The sequence below is a fragment of the Pelodiscus sinensis genome, chromosome 2 (assembly GCF_052426305.1).
Source record: "Pelodiscus sinensis isolate ZL-2025 chromosome 2, ASM5242630v1, whole genome shotgun sequence".
NCBI lineage: Eukaryota > Metazoa > Chordata > Testudines > Trionychidae > Pelodiscus > Pelodiscus sinensis.
The window spans coordinates 97,530,921-97,554,525 of NC_143053.1; the positions used below are offsets into that span (position 1 = coordinate 97,530,921).

The following is a 23,605-nucleotide window of genomic DNA, read 5'->3' on the forward strand; positions in this document are numbered from 1 at the left end:
TGATTCTATGATTCCCATTAGCCACTCTGGCACTAACTCTAAGGTAGTCCCTCTATTTCTTCTGTCCTTGTTTTCTTTTTATGACTATGGAATCATCTGCTATTGGCTTTAATTTCCATAGCAAGATCCAAAACTTCTTAGCTTTTAACAGTTTCTGCTTTATCACTATGCTTTCTGACCTCCAAGGGGTGACTTTCCTCCTTGCTCATCTGTCCCATATTCCATTCCCTGAAGGCTGTTTTCTCTTAATCACCAGTTTGAAATGCTTGCTTATCCAGGTTGGTCTGCAACTCTTCCCAAAGAATGTTTTCCCCTTGCTTGAGATGCAGGCTTCAGATAATTTCTGCACAGAAATTAGGTTTTTCAGCAATAAACAGTTGGATTAACCAGCATAACTTCCCTTCCAGATCTAATTCATACAGTCTGTATTACAGTAAATGCATTAAGAATATAACAAAGATTCCTGTCTGGACCCTCAGATTTGTGATTTCTTATGATCATGAGCCCACTGTATGATAAGACGATAGTCTGTAAAGTACCAAGCTTCAAAGATGCCTCACGCTAAAAACAAATGCTCTGTATTTAAATTAAAACAGAGAGTTACACATTTCTTCCCATATAATTTCATTTTTAAAGATCAGTGAAATTTAATACAGTACCTTAAAAACTTCTCTTTGCATTGAAGGAATAAATGATGGGAGGCAGAGGTTGGGTTGGGAAGAGAGAGACTGATGCTCTTTGTCTTGCTCTATAGCTTGGGCACTGGCCTGGAATGTGGAATACCAAGGTACAACTCTCTAATCTGCCTGATTATAAACTGATCTTTGATGAAAAATTCTGCTATGAGTCCAGCATAGCAGGAACTTGTTCTTCAGCCTACCAGAGCCAAGCCCCCAAGCCAGTAGGCTATGGCTAAACCTATACTACATGTACACACATCCTCTCTACCTTTCTCAGTCAAAAAGCTCATGTTTTGATAAAACATGGACAGCTAGAAACAATTCTGTTTGAGAAAACATGTGAAAGCGTGTGTTATTCCACTGCAGAACAAAAATAAAGCTAAAAATCTCAAAAGATGTCATAAAATGGAATCAGTCAGCTACAAGTTTTCAAGTGATTTTCTTGAATATGTTAAGTCCACTATATATCAGGGAGGGGTTCCCTGTCAATATACTATAGCCAGAGTGAACAATGGCAGGGGGACGGAATGCGACGCAAGAGGGAGAACAAGGAGCTGGCTGTTCTGAAGCACAGAAATAATGTTGAGTGGCCACTTAAAATAGGAAGATACTGTGTTCTTGATTAGGTGAAGTTACACAGACATCAAACTATAAGCATACTGCTGAACCAACCCACCTTTTCTATTTTCTTTACTTAGTATCTTTGAATTCAAAGAAAATAGTGAACAAGGTTAAAAATTAAACAAAGAATCACCATATCGGTAGTAAAAAGGAAAAATACTTAAACTTGGCAATTGTTAAAATTGCCGACTCATATTCACGTTAACAGAGACAGGAGATAAACACATTCAAGCAAATCACTTTTGCCACAATTAAAAACAAGTCAAAAAGTCAACAAATAAGTAATTATGGTTGGACAACTTTATATGCAATAGAAAGCACTATGAAACATCACAAAATATATTTATTTGTAGCAAAAACTATACATGAACTTTGTCCACATCATTAAAAATACACTATTGTGCCCAAGTCACACACCTCCCTCAGTCAAAACTCCAATGGATTTCAAGTAAGGTGCTGAGCTCTAAAGACACAATCACATAGCCTGAAAGATTAAGCACAAAAGAATAGGTACATAGGATATCATTTTCAAATAAGTGCCTAAGGATAGATACTAAAAACCATAGGTTAGGTACTCACCATCTCTACTTAGGTAACTGAATGTTAACTATGTCAATATGGAGCTGATGACACTCAGCTCCTCTGAGGGAAAAAAATCAGACCTCTTATTTAGGGACCAACACATCAGTTTCTAATTAAAGGTGTCCATGTCTGAAAGCACTGACTACAACGCATGCAACAAAATTAAAACACCTGCATTTTTAACTCTGACCCAGCAGCAGTTTTAAGTCAACTTTTAAGAAAAGGGCCAATATAAATGTTTCCATTGGCAAAAGCCTTGTTCCCCATATTGGCCCATCCCTGAGCCTTGAAGTTCCTATCACAGTGAATTTTAAAATGATAAATCAGCATTAAAAATATTTCCTCTGCATAAGTTCAGTCACTCATCAAGATCATCTCATGTATATCTAAGAAGAATAGCACAGAGGCTCAATCAACACCACTTTGACACTTCAGACTTCACAGAGTTAAGTTTTTCAAGGTGGATTCTAAGATCTTAGAAATAATGTAGAATATATAAATATGGAGAGATAACAGTGTTATTAACATTATCTGTTTCAGAAGCAGCATTACATATCTGATTATTCCAGATGACATTTTATAGAGTAACTCTGATTGGTTTACCCCTACCATGCTCAGTACTTACAACAGAGTCTAGCACACATCATGGTGCTTCATATGAAAGAAAAGTCATGGCTTTTTATGTTTAAACTTTTCTCCTCAATAACAAAAGTGAAAACTATAATAAAAATAAAGACGTGACAGCACATATTTTTCAGTAAATAAAGCACAAAACAAATTGTAGCACCTGTACTGTGGGGTTCATTTCAATCTTAATCCCTTCCTCTCCTCCCAAAAAAATCATCTTGTTACCAGCAAGAAAAGTAGCTGTTTGAATTATTATAATCAGTACTTTGTTCCAAACCAGCTATTAACTTTTTCAGTGCTTAGGTAAAGAACCAGATTAACTATATAGTACTCCTTGGTTTCTTCTAACCAAACCAGTTCAATATGGACTTTACCCTCTGAATCCACATAATTTAAGTCATAGTTGTGGCCCGTATAGTCATAAAGGCAGGATGCCTTGGAAGAAAGTTTCATGTAGACTGGAGCACTGAAACACCAGAAGGGTTTTTCCATTTCGTCCAAGAGGGTCACATCCATCATGTAACAATTCTAAAAACATAAGCAAAAACATTAATTTCCTATGTGCAGCGTGTATCTCAATTACTACAAACCTTCATCCCATCGTCCTTGCTGTCAGAAAGGACTACCAGTGATGTTAGATGGAATTTTCCTCCAGGAGCCGTAAAGACCAAAAAAATTGGTACAGAGGCTCTAGCTAGTTAAAGTAAAATTCATAGCACTTCAATGTCTAATATAAAAGGACATAGTGGCTGCGTCTAGACTGGCATGATTTTCCGGAAATGCTTTTAACGGAAAAGTTTTCTGTTAAAAGCATTTTCGGAACAGAGCATCTAGATTGGCACGGACACTTTTCTGCAAAAGCACTTTTTGCGGAAAAGCGTCCGTGCCAATCTAGACGTGCTTTTCTGCAAAAAAGCCCCGATCACCATTTTCGCGATCGGGGCTTTTTTGCGGAAAACAAATCTGAGCTGTCTACACTGGCCCTTTGCGCAAAAGCTTTGCGCAAAAGGGACTTTTGTCTGAACGGGAGCACAACAGTATTTCTGCAAGAAGCACTGATTTCTTACAGTAGGAAGTCAGTGCTTTTGCGGAAATTCAAGTGGCCAGTGTAGACAGCTGGCAAGTTTTTCCGGAAAAGCGGCTGATTTCCAGAAAAACTGGCCAGTCTAGACACAGCCAATCTGTTTAACTGAAAACATTTCCAATCAACAGGATTGTAGCCTATGCATGCCAATGGTAACCTCTCACCAACCACACTGCGATACCAGCCAATACAATAAGCAATGTTTTAAACATTTTTTTAGAATATTTACAATGATATCTATATATAATAACGATCGGTTTGCTATTAAATAGTAATATCCCCTCCATTATAAGCAAACTTAGACCCAGGATTTCCATGGACCAGGCAATATCCCAAAATGGGCTCAAAAGCGCTCCATACCTATAGAAAAACATATGCACAGAACAGAGATCCTCCCTTAAAATAAAAATATTGCAAGATGTTCTCCTGCTATCACTTCTAGGAATAGGTAGAAGGTATAAAGGGTTATGATCCCCAGAAGAACAAATAAGGTATTTTAATCTTTCTTTTAAATTATATAATAAAATTAAATAAAATACTGAAAATGATTCTTTAAAACAATGTATAAAAATATCGAAGTATGCATCAGTCAACATATAGAATTCCTTGGTGTTTTAATGCAAGTTTTATTTAAAGCCTTGTACATTAAAGGCTTCTTCAGGTGTACAAATACTGAACAGACATACAAACTAGGGATGTTAAATTTTCAATGGTTACACATTTTAAGTGGTTACGTGCTGGGGAGGCTCCCTGAAAGCCGGTGCGCATTGCAAGCCAGCTTTTTAGCAGGCTCCTCACATATATTGGAAGCCTGCGTGTAATTGTGAAGGTTAACTGATGAGCCAAGGTTACTCTGTACAATGTACACGATTACAAACCAGGTGATATGTCTCTACCAATCAGCAAGGAGTTCAGAATTGTTAAACTATTCCTGTACTATACACTTTCAGTTTTATGGGTCAGACCATATTAATGATGTCAGATGTTTCTCAGCCATATGCACAAAGTCAAAAACAAAACAACTGAAACACTTTTTCAAAATATTAGAGAAATATCTGGCTCATTCTTGTTTATCCATATGACAATCAAGTCAATGTAATGTTTCAGATACAAGATATCATCATTTGTGAAGCATCAGCAATTTTTTCCTCTCTCATGGCCCTTGTCCTCTAACCCCTCTTAGTGACAAGATCCCTGTCCTTCATTATTGATTTTGTGGTTCACTTAGATTACATCTAAACTGCAGCACTATTACAGACGTATTCCAAAATAGCTATTCCGCATCTTTTGAGTGTACCCGTTATTTTGAAACATAATGGGCTCGCTATTCCAATGTCCTTGTAAACCTCATTCCACAAGGAGTAAGGGACATTTCGGAATGGCATTTTATTTCGAAATAAGTGCTGTGTAGACAGCTTATTTCGAAATTTGGCGCTATTTCAAAATAACATGAAAATAAGACACTCAATTTGCATAGCTCAAATTGAGTATCTAATTTCAACCGATGGTGCAGTATAGACGCACCTTCTAGTGATACCTTACATGCAAAGAGATTAATACTACTTTCAAATTAGTCAGGTTTTAAGATGTAAAGTTGTACTGATGACACATTAGGAACACCTTATATCAAGATTACTTATTCTTTAAATCAAACATCTGTGTATATCATAATCCTGAATGTCTTTTGAAAGATATAAACCTTAGTATCATCACTTCATCTGTAAATATGATATCCCACAAATATCCCATAAAACAATCCAAGGGTTAATGAAATGTTAAGGTAGAAAAATAAAGCACGCATGAGACATAAAATGTAGATCTATGGTTGTAAAGTCAATCTTAACTGTGTCCCTTATGTGTATGCCTTATAATATTCTCTCTCTACATATCAAATAATCTATAGTACAGAGTAGACTGGATAATAAAGCCTTGGATTTTAGCAATAAACACTGAGGAGTCCTGTGGCACCTTAGAGACTAACATTTATTAGGGCATGAGTTTTCACTTCATCAGATGAATTAGAGTGGAATTTACAGAAGTATGGTTATATATAAGGACAAAAAAGAAAGTGGGTGCTTGTATAAATGAAGACGACCGAGCATAGGAAATATCAGTTAAAAAAAAAGAATCGAGAATGAATTATAACTTCCACTGAGTCCCCAGTCTTCAGTTGTAACAATCTTAACTGTAGTAGATACTACCAACAGCAGCTGTCGTAAACCACTAAAAATTAAGCTGAATTTTACACTTGCGATTACACAGGACAACTGATTAACCCTGTAAAGCACAGTGAAGTTAGTTTAAAAATACAAACCAAATATTAACTCACTCATCATACTTATTTTTGCTCAGCCTGTGCAACTCAGAAATATAATTAAAATGCCATTTAGCTCTGTCAAAATAATATCAAAATGTCAAATTCAAGCATGAACTCTTTATCATTTATTCATTTATCATTTATTCATTTTTAGGACTGACTAAAAATATGTGCATGGATTACTTCAGATGTGTGCTCATTTAAAGGTTTCTGAACTACTCTACGGAAGTATGTAAAAAATGTATTTTTAAACTCTGCTGCTGTGTTGTACCATGTTACTTCAATCTCCTTATTAAAAAAAAGCACGTTTGTAATTTTTGGACAGCCCTCTTTCAGGAATTTAGCACAAGAGAATCCTAGGCAGACATTTCTCAAGACATTTCTCAAGAACAGCATTCACTTCATAACCTCCATAGCATCTGGATTTTGGGAGTTTTTTTTATAACAACTCAAAACCAAAACAACCGTGTAACATATTGAGCACGCATATACCACTCTTTCTGTGAAATAACTACTTCCAGAAACAAAATATTACTGATTTACCTGTACATTGCCTTCAAACACATCAGTTCTCCAGAAGAAGCCAACTTTCCCAGCAAGAGGTAAATGCTGTGAATTATTTTTTAAACTTATAACTGTAAGCCTTAAGAATCCATTTCGAATGTAATCTGAAATGATTAACAATAGATGCATAGTTACAGTATACCAAATCAAACGAGGTCAACTACTCAGGAAATAGTCTTACCTCTACATTTCCTTTCTCTAAGCCCTCTATTTGTCTCCTGACCATTAACAGAATACTTTTCTCAAAAGCCAACACCTCTTTATACCCAACTATGTGTAAAAAAAATTCAAACCAGCATGTCTCAAAGAAGGAAAGGTTTCATTTATTTTTTGAGGTGACAAAGGAGGAGGTAGAGTTGGGATTTTCAAATACAGAAATTTGAGGCCAACCAAGGACAGTAAAAAATATGCAAATGAAGAGTCCCAAATTAAACGTTGCAATCCCTTCAACAAAAACCATCAGATTTAACATCACAGGAGAAAATAAGTGATACTTCATTATCACTCTATCTAATGCAAGGCATCACACTGAACAAATATTGATGCTGGGGCATTTATATCGGCAAGTAGAAAACCTTGATTTAAATGATTTATGTTTCTTGTTGGTCCTGTTATTTTCCTAAAGAAAGATTCATTTTCATTGGTTAGTACAACTACTAAAACACATTGTTTTTGATTACTTACAATTAAATACAGTTTGGACCTCCCTGATCCGGCACCCTCAGGACTAGGGATGTTAAATATCAGTCAATTGAGTAGTCTAATAACCTCGTGGATTCATATCAGTTACTTGACTATTCTACAGGCCATAGGGGTGGGACTGGCAGCCAGCGTGCTATGGCCCCACTCCGTAAAAGCCCCCTGCCATTCTGCACTGCTGCCTCATCAGAAGCAGCAGCGTGGGGTACAGCGCAAGAGCTGGTCTGTGAGGCGACCCAGTTTAAAAAACAGCTCCTCTCACAGACCAGCTGGCTGTCCAGAGGCAGGGCTGAGCTCTCAGATCTGGCACGAGCCAGAACTGAGCCTGGCTCCTATTACACATTAAATGCAGAGCTGCAGCAGGGGTAGGTCCCAGACCTGGCGTGAGCCAGGACTGAGCTAGGCTGCTGGCCAGCCTGCTAAAAAATGTACTGTAGAAAAAAAAATGTACAGAAAAAATGTACTGTAGTCTATAGCATTAACCTATAAGCTTTTGCTTATTGGTTATTTGGTTACTTGACTACACTATTACATCCCTACTCAGGACCTAACTGATCCCAAATGAGAGGATTTGCCAGACAAGGTGAGGTCCCTCTCCTCATGGCCCATGCTGCCTCGCTGCCATCAGGCTAGGGCTCTAGGCTGGTCCCAGTCCTGTCTCAGCCCATGGGGCTCACTAGCTGCCACCAGCCCCGCTGCTGCTGGAGCCATGGTTGAAGGTCCACAGGCACTTGGCTCCATAGCCAGGACCAGAGCTCCATAATCAGGGCTAGGAGGCTGGGACCAGAGCTCCATGGCTGGCACTAGGCTGGGCTGGGCCTTCCTGGCAGACAAAGCCAGAAGTCCTCGACATGCTGCCTCTGCCCCCTCCTGACACTGGGCTCCCGGCTGAGTCGATAGTCGCCCCAACGCACTCTTGCCCCACTGCCAGACCTGCCCCACTGTCAGACCTGTTCCTAGGCTTTGTGGTCCAAAAACATCCATGGTCTCTGCTGGACCAGAGATGTTGCCAGACCAGAGAGTCCTAGTGAAGAGAGGTGCAACCTGTATAAACCTTCATATTAGACTTAGTACTTCTTTTTGCTAACCAAATGGAAAAGAATTCCAGTGAGGTTTTTCCAAGTGGAAAGAGTTGCCTTTTTAATGTACATGGAAAAAAATCAAATGGCAAATTCTGAGGCCTCATTATATTTTGGTTTTTTACTTAATAACCCATAGATATATGACAAGGACAAACAAACGGTTCACAAGATAAGTAAAATTCTTCATTGGATATACACCATAAAACTAGATCTCGAAGAAAAAATAAAGCTGATAAATCATTGTGAGCAATAGGAAGGAGGGACAGTCATTGGTATTTTTCACCATATTGACGCAGGAAAAGGAAACATCAGGTCTAGCACTCCATAGATTATCTTAACTACTTACAAATAAAGATGTGGAGTCACTCTTGCTGGCACAAAAGGTAATGTAAATTATCCTCCCTACATGAGCCGGGCTTTACTAGGAGGCAGGGCCGGACCGTGCCATTCCAGCACCCCGGGCAGACAGTTTAATTGCACCCCACGTTGGGGGAGAGCACTTGCGCGGCCCCACCCCCGCCCGGTGCATTGGGGAGGGCGCGCGGAGCTGGTGGCAGCAGAACGCACGTGCCCAGCTACCACCACTGGCACGCAGCCCGGGGCCACACTATTGGCCGACGCTGCGGGGATTAACGTGGCCCTGTCCCGGGCGGACGCTGCAGGGTGGCTGCTGCGAGCTGCTGCAGCCCGTTATCTGGAAGCTGGGTGCGTGGCGCCTGATGGCAGCTATAAGAGGCTCTGTGTGCCCCTTACAGCTGCCATCAGGCACCCCCATAGGTTGGCGCCCCGGGCAGCTGCCTGGTTTGCTCATTCCTTAATCTAGCCCTGAGGGGAGGGAAGGTGTTTATAGGACTGGCTGTCTCCATGAAGGTTGCAGCTAGTGAAGGGAAAATGAAAACAGCTTTAAATTTCTTTAGTATCTCCACAGAACACCAACTTTACAAACACAGCAGGGAAATGCTGAGTCTGTGCAGCCACCCTAGCTATATCATTTCTACAAACCTAGCTGCACACTTTTGGGGTTTCAGAAGCTACCTGCAAAACCCACAAACATACTTCTATTCCCCTGCAAACACACACAAATGAAGGCAATGATGGTCATATGTTTTCTGGGCTGCAACTCCTCCATGCTGGTACTTTTACCTGGTACCTAAGTTTACACCAACAGAAGACAATGAAACCCATGCCGAAATCGAACCCACAGTATTACAATTGTTTAACAAATTGTGGAACTATATAGAGAGAGTAGGTCCAGAAGTGCAAGGAAAATCCCACTATAGTTTGGGTGTGGCAGCAGAATTCAACCATAAAATAATGAAATGGCTAGCACGCTTATGTACCACTGTTCTTCTGGATACAGAAAGTACTGCTTGACTTCGGCATAGGTCCTTTGCTGAGGATAACAGAGATGCTGTATGAGCTCAAGCGGTAGCAGCATGCTTTTGGTTTAGGAGCAAAATTATTTTACTTCTATCATAGGAGTGCTGGAGAAGCTGCCACACCCCGACTTGAAGTAATTTCCATTATATACAGGGTTTACCATTTGTTTCAATGGCTCTCAGCACCCCCACTATACAAATTGTTCCAGAATCCCTGACTTCTACCCTCGATGTCATAGTCCAGTTCCAAATGGCTGTAGTACATAGAACAGTGTCAACTACAGACGTCACAGATGGGAAAGTGTATGTTATAGTATTTGTTTTCAACTTTGTTGGGATATGGAAGGTGGAGAGAGCAGCAAAACTGAAAACAAACGGATATACAGGCAGTCCCCGACTTACGTGGATCCGACTTACATCGGATCCCTAGATACGAACGGGGTGAGGCAACTCCCGCACATGCGCAGCAGCATTCCCGGGGCTCGCTCACCTGGGTCCTAGGATCCTCCTCCTCCTCGGGCCGGCTCCGACTGGGGTCCCGCAGAGCTGCCGGGCAGAGGAAAAGTGCCTCCCCACGCCCGCTGCCCCCCCCCCCACCCCCTGCCAGCAACAGGCTGCCCCCTCCCCTGAGCAACAGGCTGCCGAACAGACAAAAGCAGCCTCTCTGCCCCTCCTCCCCTCTATACATGCCGGGCTCCCGGAGCGCAGCAGTGTCCCCGGGGCTCGCTCACCTGGGTCCTAGAATCCACCTTCTCCTCCTCTTCGGCCGGCTCCAACTGGCCTCTGCCTGCAGCAGCTGGCCACAGGGACAGGGATCCGGCAGAGCTGCGGGGCAGAGGAAAAGTGCCTCCCCACGCCCGCTGCCCCCCCCCCCCCCGCGGCCTCGCATCCTGCACGCCTCCCCCCTCCCCCCCTGCCAGCAACAGGCTGCCCCCTCCCCTGAGCAACAGGCTGCAGAACAGCAGACAAAAGCAGCCTCTCCGCCCCTCCTCCCCCTATACATGCTGGGCTCCCTGGGCAAACAAAGACTCCACCAAAACAAACAAAGTGCTGGCCTCAATGTGTTAGCAAAAAAAGGACCCTCCTCCTAGAACCCTGGGTGGTGTGTGGAAATAAAGCTATTAGCTCAAAGCATGGTGCAGAGCTGTTTGGTATTTGATGAGTTACTCCTTTAGTCCTGAGTTTGTCACAGGGACAGAAATAGATGTGAAATCTTCTGAACAGGGGAACAGACAGAAAAACAAACATTAGAGGGGAGTTAACCTTTCCCTATGCTATCCAAAACTAAAAAAAATGTTTGGCTAGAGTTTCCCCTACAATATGTACCAGTTCCGACTTACATACAAATTCAACTTAAGAACAAACCTACAGTCCCTATCTTGTACGTAACCCGGGGACTGCCTGTACTGTACTGCATGACTGGCTGGCAAACCACCAAAATGGACATTTGTATTAGCTCACATCTAAACCTTTATGAAATCCTCAGTGAAAAGCAGATGGTATACAGAAATAGATCAGTGAGACACACAGGTGACTTTCTCTCCTTCCATCTACAAATGTTGTAAAATGCTTTGTGATCCTTCATTGAAAACAGTAATTAAAAGTATTATTGCATACAATTTTTAGCAAACTCCACTTCTACTACAGAACAAAGCAAAATGACAGTTCCTTATGTAAGATGGCCAACCTTTTTCAAACATTAGTGCCTAAAGCGAGGTCAATAATACAAAATTAGTTGCTTACCTTTAGAAACCTTTTGAAAACTTTGGTCTATATATTTTGGTAATCCTTATTATCATGTGTTATACTATAAAAAGTTTTAATGTATGGTGAAAAATGTTGCTGCTTTTAAAAAAAATAATATATTCAGACAAAAAGAAGGTAACTTATCTAAGGATTTTAATTAATTTCTCTAGATCTGAACGGCTAATGGATATTTGAAGAAACCAGATTCCAAACCTAGGCAATATAAATCCAATACAACAGAGTTTAGATCAGGGTAAATAACTGCTTTTAGCACAGAATTGCATTAAGAGTTTCCATATTAAGCTAACTTTTGCAAGCAAAAAAAGACAAAACTAGTTAATAAGCATTTTTCCCAAAGGAATGATATTCACTTTTCCACAGGTCAGTTCTATAATGTAATGGATATTTCTATTCTCATGACCCACTCAAAATCAATCACATTTTAAAGGAAATAATAAAGCAACTGACAGAATAATGCCACCAATTAGGAAGAAATATGTAGGATGCCATAGTTATTACAGGACATTAATAAAAAGAATCCCCACATCCTTTATGGGCCACCTGAAGCTATTCTGTAAGTAATATATTTCCTCTTAAAAATACTTACTCCAAGCAAGAACTGATCAAAGAAGATCTCAACCTTTAAACACTCAAGTGTGCATGCACACATGAAAAAAAAAAAAAGCTTTACATCATCCTCAAGGTGGTAAGGCATCTCTGCACTAGAAAACTTCATAAGGAATACAAGTTGAACCTCACTAGTCTCGTACTCTCTGGTCTGGCAACATCTATTGTCCAGCATAATTTTAGTTAGCCAGATATCAACTTATCATGGGTGTGGCCAAGTTTACTATGGTCCCATAGTTTATTTACAGTCACCAATCTTGGCTCTCAGTGTTCTGTGCTGTCATTTAGTTCTAATTTACCCCTAAATGTCTTCTAAGAGCCCAGTGGAAGTGTTGGTAATGCTGTTACGACAATACTGACCTCCTGTAGTTCAGCAAATTCCCTGGTATGGCACCAGTCAGGTCCCAAGAGTGCCATACTAGAGAGGTTCAACCTGTACTTCACTCATCATCTGGAACAGTGAATCCAAAAATTGAAGAAAAAATAAACCAAATACCTTAATATGGGAGTCTGCATGTCTTCTTGCATATCACACTTTTACCCTTGCCTTCTGGGGGAAGTTATGGCTATAGAAACTACATTAAATTCCAAGGAATCAGCAACTCTCTCAATTTACAGGACTCTGTAAAACTCTGTCCATTTCTCTGCCCTTTTCATTAGTCCCAATAGAATAATTTGATGCGCTGAGAATTTATGCATTTAAAAAATGAACTAAGCATTCATGAATAAATCAATTCATTAATCATCCAGACCCATTCCCATTAGGTTGATCCCAAGATGCACACTCAGATGTATAGAACTGCTAGAATGTAAGAGGTGTGCAGCCAGGCTAGTAACCCTGAGCTGATGCTGCAGTCATTGACCACAAAAGGCTCACCTACTAATCCAGATATACTTTCATTACCAATACATGAAGGCTACGTCTACACTGCAGGCTTTTTGCACAAGAACGGCTATTCTTGAGCAAAAATTTGCGGAGTGTCTACACTGCATGTGCGTTATTCTGCAAGTAAATTTACAGTAAGGCGTCAGAACAAAGGGCTTCTTGCACAAGAGTTATTCCTTGCCCCATGAAGAATAAGCCCTCTTGTGCAAGAGCTCTTTCGCAAGAAGGCAGCATGGCCGTGCAACAGGGGTTTCTTGCGCAAGAAACCCCTCTGGCTAAAATGGCCATCAGAGCTTTCTTGCTTAAGAGAGACTCCACACTGCCATGGATGCTCTTGCTCAAAAGCACATGGCATTGTGAACTCGCTCTTGCACAAGACCTTTTGCGCAAAACAGGTCTTGCACAAAAAGCCTGCAGTGTAGACGTAGCCGAAATCTTTTCCCTCAAAATGGATTCCATCTGTCCAAATCTAAACAATTATGCATTTTCCTCCCCATTCTTTTCAAAACTACTTCCCCATCTCCTCTTGGCTGTGTAGAAAATCCTTGGACCACCCCACTTATTACTTCCTTGTCTCTCCTCTGCATTTCCCATGGGAAGGGAATGAGAAGTAATTCATGATTTGCTTCTCATTCCCTTCCCATGGGAAATGCAGGGGCTCCTCATTCACTTTGTTGCCCATACAACCTCCACTCCTCAAAAGCGGTATTTTTGCTCCTTTGTCCTATACCTTCCTCCTCCTCCCAAATGAACCAAGTAATTGGTACCCAACCCCACCACAGTTGCCCAGGCACTACTTCCATTTGCTTTAGGTGAAGAATGAGTGGGTTTGAGTGGCAAACCTCAATATATAGTCAGACTGGAAAAATTCTTATTGCCCAGTAGCTCAAGACAAGCAGAGGTGCTGTGCACACAAGCGTCAGGTTGCCTTCCAGATAAGGAAAGCAGGAGGTAATGGCTGCAGCAACTAACTGAAGGATATTAGCACAAAATCTGGGCAAGACAGTTGGGGAGCTAAAAGGGAGCAATGCAAAGCGCACTTGTTGGGAACTGAATGATGGGTGAGTTCAGCAGACCAACAGAGCTGAAGGGCAGTTAAAGGGATGGTTGATGATAGCCCATACAAGTGACTCTAGGAGAAAGAGGGTTGGGTGGCAATTGTGCTGATCAGAATATCTGAGGTTGAAATTTTGATTATGTCTGCTAATGCAAGATCACTCAGTCTAGAATGACTAGAGAAGTGAAAGACTAGGCTGGAGCTTCTCAGCTACATATGGACTGTTCAAGGGAAACTGCTTTGCTAGACACAAAAATGATGGTTTAATTAGTCAACCAAGCCAGAACAGCTTTCAGTGTAAAATAAATCATTATTTGATTACTTGCTGCTGCAAAACACAACTAAGTGTGATCTTAGGATAGAGATGCTCTCTTTAGTACTTTATATCACATTGGCAAGATTAGTTGTTGCTACTAGCTTCAGTCAGTTTAATTTGCAAACCAATCCTCAATTTTACGCATAAGTGTGTTTCAAATAGCTGGCTTTAAAATTATTTACACACAAACTTGATTAATTTAAAAAAATATATTGGAAAGAGTCTAAAACACAAGGCATCACCCTGATAAGACTCTTGAGTTATAAAAACAAAATATGAAACCAAAACACATATCACCTGAATTAGTAAAGGGCATTGCTGAAGAGTCCTGGCCAAGTAAAAAAGCATATGGCACAGAACATGCAAAACCCACAAGTAAACAGTAACCAAATTCAAAGAAAACAAGACAACCATGGGGAAAAAAATGATTTTTTACCCTGTAATCAACTGCATAAATAGGGATTAGAACTCAGGGTTACCAAATATACATTCTGAATTAAGATTTCATAACTTTCATAGCTATGCTCTCAGACCTACTGTGGCAGAGTAACCCCACTCCTGGGTCCCAGACCCTGCTCAGTCCTCAGTCTGCTTTGGAAGGGTTTGAGCTGAAGAGAGTATCGAGGCAGGTGCCCCCAGGTCAGCCTGGGCTGCATAAACAGTCCTCACCAGTTCTCAGCTGGGTTCTCAGGCTGCTAGGGGAAAGAGAGCCCAAAACTTCTCATTGGCGCTACACCACTTGCTGTCTCTGGCAATGCTGCCTTTACCTTTCTAAGTTTGTCTGGTTCTCTCCCTACCTGCTCTGGTCTTCTCACACTCCATTGCCTCTCCCACTCTCCTCTTCATCCCTCCAGGGAAGGCTTCTTTTTAAAAGGCTCTGCTGCCCCTTCAAGTGAGATCAGCTGGCCCTGATTGATTTACAGCAGCCCTATCATCTCTGCTCCTGATTAGTCAGGGCTGTTGCTGCCTTTTAGAGCTGCCTTTCTCTCTCTATTGTAGTCCTCTAGTCTGACCTGGTCACACACTACATAAACTTTAAGTCAGAAGCTAACAGTGCACTCTACTGTCTTCACCACAAACAAAAGTGCATTTACCACAGTGAACAGAAGTATCAACATTAGCAACTTATTGGAAAAATAATATGAAGCAATAACAATTGCCTCCTTCTTTCAAAAACACTGTTTATATGATACATATTTCCCCCTCTACAAAAAAATACATTTTTCAAGTTTAAAAAAAAGTTTCCTTATTTCCTGCATCCCACATAAAGACAAATGCATATTTTTTCATTTCGTAATTTGAGAGGCATGCGGGGAAGGGGGGTATTTTATTTGTTGGCTAGGCAAATTGTTATCTGAATTTAATTATTTAATGCTGACAGCTGACAGCATTTATTTGTATGATATTATTTAATACTGCTGCATGGTTATTATCAGGGCTCGACAAATAATACATCTACTCGCCACGGGCGAGTAGATTGTAACCCGGAAGAGCCGGGTTCGGGCGATCTGTGCATGCACAGAACAACCTGCGCATGCGCAGATCGCCGGACAGTGCGGCTGGCGAGCAGGGCTCACCGCAGTTCGGCGAGCTCTGGTTATTATTATTAGGACACCGAGGCCTGATCTACACTAAAGGAGAAGGCTGAAGTAAGAGACGTAACTTCTGCAACATAAATTATATAGCTGGAATTGATATATCTTACACTGCGTCTCCACGTCATTCACACAAATGTTCCCATCGACTTCCCTTACTCCTCATGAGGAGCAGGAGTACTGGCACTGATGGGGGGCACCCTTTGAGTTTGATCTTGTAGGTCTTTACTACACCAGCTAAAACTGAACCTCAGAAGATCGACGGCAGCAGCGTCGATCTTCCATGCAGGGTAGATGTGCTCTCAGAGCGCCTTACTGGGCATGCTTTATTGTTAAGCCTAAAGAAATAAAGTAAACAAATACTATTTTAATTATTTACAAACACTTGTACAATTTCTCACAACTTTGTATTGATTGCCCTTACAGTTTATCTCAGTCTAGGGAAGTAGACCAAACAATTACACTTTGTCTCAATCACAGTATGCTTAAGTGGTATTGTTTCTGAATAGTAACGCTTTGTTAATAGCAAACTTAAGGAACTGCAGAAGAACAGTAAATTGAAAAAAACCCATTAAAATCAAGTCTGTTATTAAATTTGTTTACTATATTATAAAATTAACTCTCTTTGAAAATGTTTTCTCTGTTGCCAAGACATTTTACCCTAATTCAAGCCTTGAAAACTAAATAACAGTTTTATTTTTAATCCAGAAACTTGCAATTAAAAAAAAAAATCAGACATTACAATATCTAGATTCTCGAAGTGCCAACAGTAGCCATCAACAGAATTCCACAACAAAAGTGCAAGGACAAAAACTAATTTATTACTAAAAAACAATTGTTTTCTCCATTGAAAAAGTAAGAAGTTGGATACAGATGGGGAAAATAAAACAAGGAACAAATTTTAAAAAGAACATCTAAGTTCTATTAACTCTTACCTTTTCTGCAGAACACATTTCGAAATGTACCACACATGTAAGTATGTCCTCCGCTATGCATATCTACATGTAATTGGTAGCCATGTAGTCCATATTCTGGGTCAACATCATCCAGTATAGGTTTATGTGGAGGCAGGACATATGGTCTTAAATAAAATCAAGAGAATGGTTTGGGGGAAAACAATTTAGTATGGAAAGAAATGCTGAGTAGTTTTAGCAGAGGAGGTATTTTTTAAAGAACTGGAAAAGGACAAATGCAATTAGCAGTTAAGGTGTCCTATTTTCCTATTTAAATGTCACTATAGTTTACCATTCTAATTATAAGGTTTATTCATGTGCTGTAAAGATTAGTCAAAGCAGGTAACTAAATTTACTATCAAATATACCTAAAGTGTATACATGTAAAAACGTCAATAGATTGACATATAGGGCACATCTAGACTACATTCCTCTTTCAAACGAGAAATGTAAATTAGGCAAATTGATAGTGCAAACGAAGCATGGATTTAAATATCCTGTGCTTCATTTGCATATTTGCATCTGAACGCTTTTTCAAAAAAGAGTTTTTCAAAAGTGAATGCGCAGCTTAGACACAGTTCTTTCGAAAAAAAACCCATTTTTGAAAGAATCTCTGCGAGTACAGGTTCTTTCAAAAAAGCAGGGTTTTTTTTCCGAAAGAACTGTGTCTAGACTGCGCTTTCACTTTTGAAAAACCCTTTTTCAAAAAAGCGCTCGGACGCGAATATGCAAATGAAGCGTGGGATATTTACATCCGTGCTTCATTTGCACTATCAATTTGCCTAATTTATATTCCTCTTTCGAAAGAGGAATGTAATCTAGAGATAGCCATAGTCTGGCAGCACCTTAGAGACTAACAAAAAATGCAGATAGTATCATGAGTTTTCATGGCCACAACCCACTTCTTCAGGTGAAGTGGGTTGTGCCCACGAAAGCTCATAATACCATCTACATTTTTTGTTAGTCTCTAAGGTGCTGCAAGACTATTTATTGTTTTTTAAAGTTTTTCCAATTACAGACTAATGTGGCTACTCCTCTGAAACTTTTTAATAGATTGACATGCTTGCCTTTTATATGGACAAACTAACTCAATACCTAACATGCATCTGGACCCCTGTTTTTCTCTACCAGCAGGCAAGGAAATATTCTGCCTATGCCTGAATCGCAGTGGAAGGAGAAAAGTATTGAATCACTGGTGTGGAGTAAAATTTTTCAGAAGCACCTAAGTGACATTGGAATCTAAGTCCCATTGAAGGTCAATGAGACATGCTCCTAAGTAACTTGTGCTTAGCAAATTAAGTCACTTAAACATATTGGAAATTTTTACCCATATAAACAACTGTCCCAGTGCAGTGAAAGTCATTAGATATTCTGTGCATGAAAAGCATCTCAAAGAGGAAGAAAGGGAGAAAGAAAGGACTATATATGCCAGATAAAATGCTCCTTCAGTGTAGGAGGAAAAGGTAAGAAGAATAAAGAAGAGGGCTACATCTAGACTGGCATGGTTTTCCGGAAATGCTTTTAACGGAAAAGTTTTCTGTTAAAAGCATTTTCGGAACAGAACGTCTAGATTGGCACGGATGCTTTTCCGCAAAAGCACTCTTTGTGGAAAAGCGTCCGTGCCAATCTAGACACGCTTTTCCACAAAAATAGCCCCAATCGCCATTTTCGCGATCAGGGCTTTTTTGCGGAAAACAAATCTGGGCTGTCTACACTGGCCCTTTTGCGCAAAAGTTTTGCATAAAAGGACTTTTGCCCAAATGGGAGCAGCATAGTATTTCCGCAAAAACACTGACAAGCTTACATGAGATCGTCAGTGCTTTTGCGGAAATTCAAGTGGCCAGTGTAGATAGCTGGCAAGTTTTTCCGAAAAACTGGCTGATTTTCCAGAAAAACTGGCCAGTCTAGACACAGCCGAGCTGTTCAAGGAAGCTGGTTGACACAGTACTCATTGTAACCATTATTTTAAATATTTTACCATGAGTGAGGCAAAGTTCACACTTTAATAAACTGCATTAAAATGCAATGTTATATATACCCATTTAAAGAGCTAGAAATCTAATATGTTTTTCCAATAAGATTTAAAAGTAGTTTCAGATTATAAATTAAATCACCCTGTCATTTTTATGGATTTACAATGACATTTTCACATTTTTAAAAATGTCCCTCTTTCCTGTGGGTCTGTCACCTATCTGAAGAAAGTGATTAAATCAGAGGTGGGCAAATACCAGTCTGTGATCTGGATCCTGTTCCCCAGTCTTAGCCTCTGGTGGTCCCCACCAATATACTGACCTGCGTCTCCACAGGTACCAGTGATCATAACTCCTGTTCCCAGCCATTGGGAGCTGTGAAAAGCAGTGTCCCAGTCCATGTCACTTCACGCTGCTCCCGCTGGCAAGGGACAATGATCCACAGCCCACAAGACCTGAAATCACTGGTGCATGCAGAGACATAGGTAAATACAGTATAATTCCGATAATCCGGAACCTATGGGACCTAGGTGATGCTGGATTATCAGATATGCCGGACTATCAGGAGGTACTTATAAGATGGTTATATATATATATACACTGTATACATTATATACTGTATATAAAGTGTTCTTAACCCTTTTTATTGTACATACTATATACAGTATACTGTAATGTTTTAGTTTTTTTAAGCCTTTTTTACCCTTTTTGCTCAGTTCAGCTGCTGCCGCTGTTACCTTGTGACTCATTTTTTGCCGAAGCTCACTCACTAGGCTCTTGCCATTTTGATGCCGGACTATCAGGAGTGCCGGACTATTGGATGCCGGACTATTGGAGTTTTACTGTACAGTGGCGGCAGCATGCCAGGGGCTAACCTTGGTGAATCACTGCCATTGTATTGTCCACACCTAGATTAAGTAAACTGAATTAAAAAAAAAATACAGAAAATGTCGTACCTCTTCCAGCTCCATTGAAAAGTCTCAGATATAAGTGTAATAAAGTTTAGTGCCTAATATATTACTTCACCACAGCAGAAGTTAGCATGAAAAACATAGGCCTCTTTCATACCATATTATAAACCAGTTATTGCAAATGTAATGCACAACAAAGCTCTTATTCTTGGTTAGAGGAAACTACAATTCTTACTGAACTTTCTTTACCACCAATCAATTTTAATTTTGCAAACTCAATGCTTTATTGAAAAGATCATACCTAACATCCTCAGGCAAAGAGAAACCAGTACTTACGCAGTGACAGAGCCCAAAGTGCTTCTCTCAAGAAGTTGATGATGATGAAGACTTGCCGTAATAAAAGCAATTCCATTTCCTTTCTGAAAAGTTAATTACAACGAATACATTTCTCACCTGGAAGTATTGTGCATTAAAGCCCACAGATAAATGCTTCCTCGTTTGCCACACAGTATATGTATGTCTAGACTGCATCCCTCTATCGGCAGAGGGATGCAGATTAGGCAGGTTGACATTGCAAATGAGGCAGGGATTTAAATATCCTGTGCCTAATTTGCATAAAAATGGCTGCCGTGTTTTGCTGACTCCGCGCTTTGTCGGCAAAAAGCGGCAGTCTAGAGCGGGATCTGTTGAGAAAGAAAGCATTTTTCAACAGATCCTGTCAACCTCCTTGCAGGAGGCATAAGAGATCTGTCGAAAAAGGCTTTCTTTCTCAACAGATCCCCCTCTAGACTGCCGCTTTTTGCTGACAAAGTGCTGAGTCGGCAAAACACGGCAGCCATTTTTATGCAAATTAGGCATGGGATATTTAAATCCCTGCCTCATTTGCAATGTTGACCTGCCTAATATGCATCCCTCTGCCAACAAAGGGATGCAGTCTAGACATACTCTATTAGTACAATTTTAGTAATAGTTGTATGTGTGCCACTATTCACACAGAATGCTACCATACACATTGGCCCAGCACAAGAATACATAAAGCACCACCTCAGAGCTATCCAGAGAAAAAGATTCTCTTCACTATCAGCAACTATTCATTGGTCTTATTCTTCAACTTTATAATTAGCTCCTTTAAAAAGGTGAACAAAAACGGGGGGGGGGGCTCTTTTTTCCTGTGCTGCTAAACAAACTTAATCAGTCAAATTTAGATAATGAATGAAAAGCTAGGGGCATGGTCATTGGGTCCAGCCGAGAAAGATGCTACTTAGCATCCACCTAATAGTGTCAGAACCTCAGTATTCCAGAGAAGCATGAGATGAGTGAAGCCTGTCACCTGAAGGGAATACTTTAAAAAGTTCTGTAAGAGGAACTAAGCACCATATGCCCTGTACGTGAGACAATACAGAGAGAATAGGTGGTGATATAGCCTAGTGATCCAGTTTAACAAGTGGGGAATCAAAGAGTAACACTCTGGGAGAAGTGCACATCAGAGCCAGTCTCCTGGAAAGAGTTCCCACAGAAAGCCTGGAGGAGTAATCACAGGTGTTTGTCCATGATCTGTGACATTATGTCAATTAAAGAAATTCCTGGCACATCTTAAAATTGGAAGTGGGAAATAAATTTTACAATACACATCTGAACACCCCACTGAAGCAATTAGATATCTGTATTTTTAAGCATAAATGAAAGCGTTGCAAAATTTAAATCCATTTAACCACTGAGTGCAGGGGGCCTTGACTGTAGATGTCTATTAGATTATGTTAGTCATTTTCATGCAGCCATCTTCCTTTTCCCCATACAGCTGTATGCTACAAAAAATTTTAAAAGAAAAACTTATTGAACAACATACGGTAGCCAAATATAATCTTACCTTCCAGAGACCCACCAGGAGTCCTGGGTTCAGACGGAAAAGTTCCACAAGCACGTCAGAGCCAATCATTGTAGTCGTGTTAGTCAGGTTAGTAAGGCTGAACTCAGCAATTAAGGAACGCCGCCGAGGTCTTTGAAGAGACATAGCAGAGTAAAGAAAGACATGAGTGTGTCATTATTAATATAAAAATTCAGACACTTTTCATTTTCTCCCTGGGCACTAACACAAACTGTTCGGAAACTGCAGCATGTGGAGCAATAAAAAGTCTAAATAGCAGCTTACCAGAAGTACAGCAAAACCTAATGGGAATAGAATTTTCGATAAGGGTGTCTACCAAAATCCCTCATAGGCTTGTTGAACTGTACAGTAGATATGTTATACAAGAGGAACGGATATGCTCGCTAAATTTCTTAAATGCCCAAAGGGTTCTTTTATTAATAAATGTGTTACTATAAAGAAAATGTTTCCACAGCAAAGAGAATCATAAAATTCTCATCAGCCTGAAGCAGGAAACAGTAATTTTTCTCAGAACAAGAGAAATTTGAACAAAAAGATCATTTACTAGTGAATACAGCTGTATTTCTCAGGTTGCTTTGTTCCCTACCATTCAGGGATCAAAACTTATATAAAACCACAATGGTAATATATATTTTATATCACTGACAGCTGCCTTGTTGGCTGATGGGTGAGCTCTTGCAAAAATGTAAGTAGTAGCTCTTGAGTGCAGGGGTGGGCAATAAAATGGCAGCAATTTCAAGGGTTAGGCCCCTGGTGGGCTCCCACTGCTGTATTTATCAGCGCCTCTGCAGGTACGAATGCTTGCAGCTCCTGTTGGCCATGATTCACATTTCCCGGCCAATGGGAGCTGCAGAAAGTGGTGTGGACCACAACACCACTACTCATCGCTCCTATTGGCTAGGAACAGTGATCAACAGCCAATAGGAGCGGCAAGAGCCCATACCTGCAGAGAAGCACAGGTAAATACAGCAGCAGTGACCTGCCAGGAACTAGCCCTGGCAAAACGGTTCTGGACCACAGGCCAGTAATTTGCCCACCACTGCTTTAGCATGTTCAGTCCTTTCCATGACAGAATTACCCATTCTCCACAAAGACTCTTGTAAAGACCCACAGTGTCACTCTTCCCATACTTGCTTGTTTGCTTGTTTTTTAAAAAAGCAGGATGTCATCAACAGGAGACTGCAGCTACAAACATGTCCTGATCACACCAATATGCTTTTAATGCCCATTTCTTCATACCTACAACTTCCAAAATGTAGTTTTAGAATATAGGACTACATGTCCTTTAATTAAATGCATGTTCTGCAGGCCCAATAACTCTCCCAGTTGTGTGACTAAGAACAAGGATATGAAGGAAAACAAACAGGCAGCAACTCATCCAAATAAAGAAAAGGGGATGCTAGTGCCAAGAAAGTCATTTAGGAGGAATAGGCAGTAGGAACAGAATCTGTATTATCCATTTAGGAGAAATAACTTCTGCTCAAATAGTTAACAGCTTCAAAATCCTATTAGATCCAAACATTTTCCTGGATTTCCTGATAGCATCAGTATTACTTTTCTTCACCTAGCAATAGAGCAATTAGGCGAGAAAAGATGAACCTTTCAACCCTCATACCTCTAGCTTGCCTACTGCCATGGTCCACTTAGGGTATCCTAGGATGTCCACTCTGAAGTTCCAGGAAGCTGGGGGCGGGGGGAAAGACTTCCCATTTCAAGCTGCTGTGAGTATAAAAGACCTCCCTTTAATTTCTGTATTGGTTCTCAGTTTGCTTCTGGGAACAGTTCAAGGTGTGCTGATCATCATCAAAAGTCCTAAAAAGGTCTAGGACCTGGTTACTGAAGAGATTCTCTCTCATGTTAACACACTACAGTAGTTAAGCAGAGATGAAGAGGCACCTAGCCAACCAATTCCAAGATCTGAGAGCTTGTACTTCTGAAATTTGCTATCCTTGCAGCCTAGAAGCACCATGAAACACCCAGTGCAAAAACTCCTTAGTGCATGGTTTAAAAAACAAACAAACAAA

The 23,605-nt window shown here is 40.4% G+C and overlaps 1 protein-coding gene across 1 annotated transcript in view; it reads right to left on the bottom strand.

Moving 5' to 3' along the window:
• Nucleotides 1-1,463: 1,463 nt before the first annotated feature.
• Nucleotides 1,464-23,605, bottom strand: part of FBXO15 (F-box protein 15) — a 42,117-nt gene continuing 19,975 nt past the window's right edge. Inside the window, exons 6-10 of the mRNA XM_006121413.5 lie at nt 21,564-21,693; nt 20,033-20,115; nt 16,798-16,943; nt 6,455-6,579; nt 1,464-3,038 (exon numbers count right to left, since the gene is read on the bottom strand). Of these exons, the coding sequence (XP_006121475.2) occupies nt 2,769-3,038; nt 6,455-6,579; nt 16,798-16,943; nt 20,033-20,115; nt 21,564-21,693 (754 nt within the window). The 3' untranslated portion in view covers nt 1,464-2,768. The remainder of the gene's footprint in view (nt 3,039-6,454; nt 6,580-16,797; nt 16,944-20,032; nt 20,116-21,563; nt 21,694-23,605) is intronic.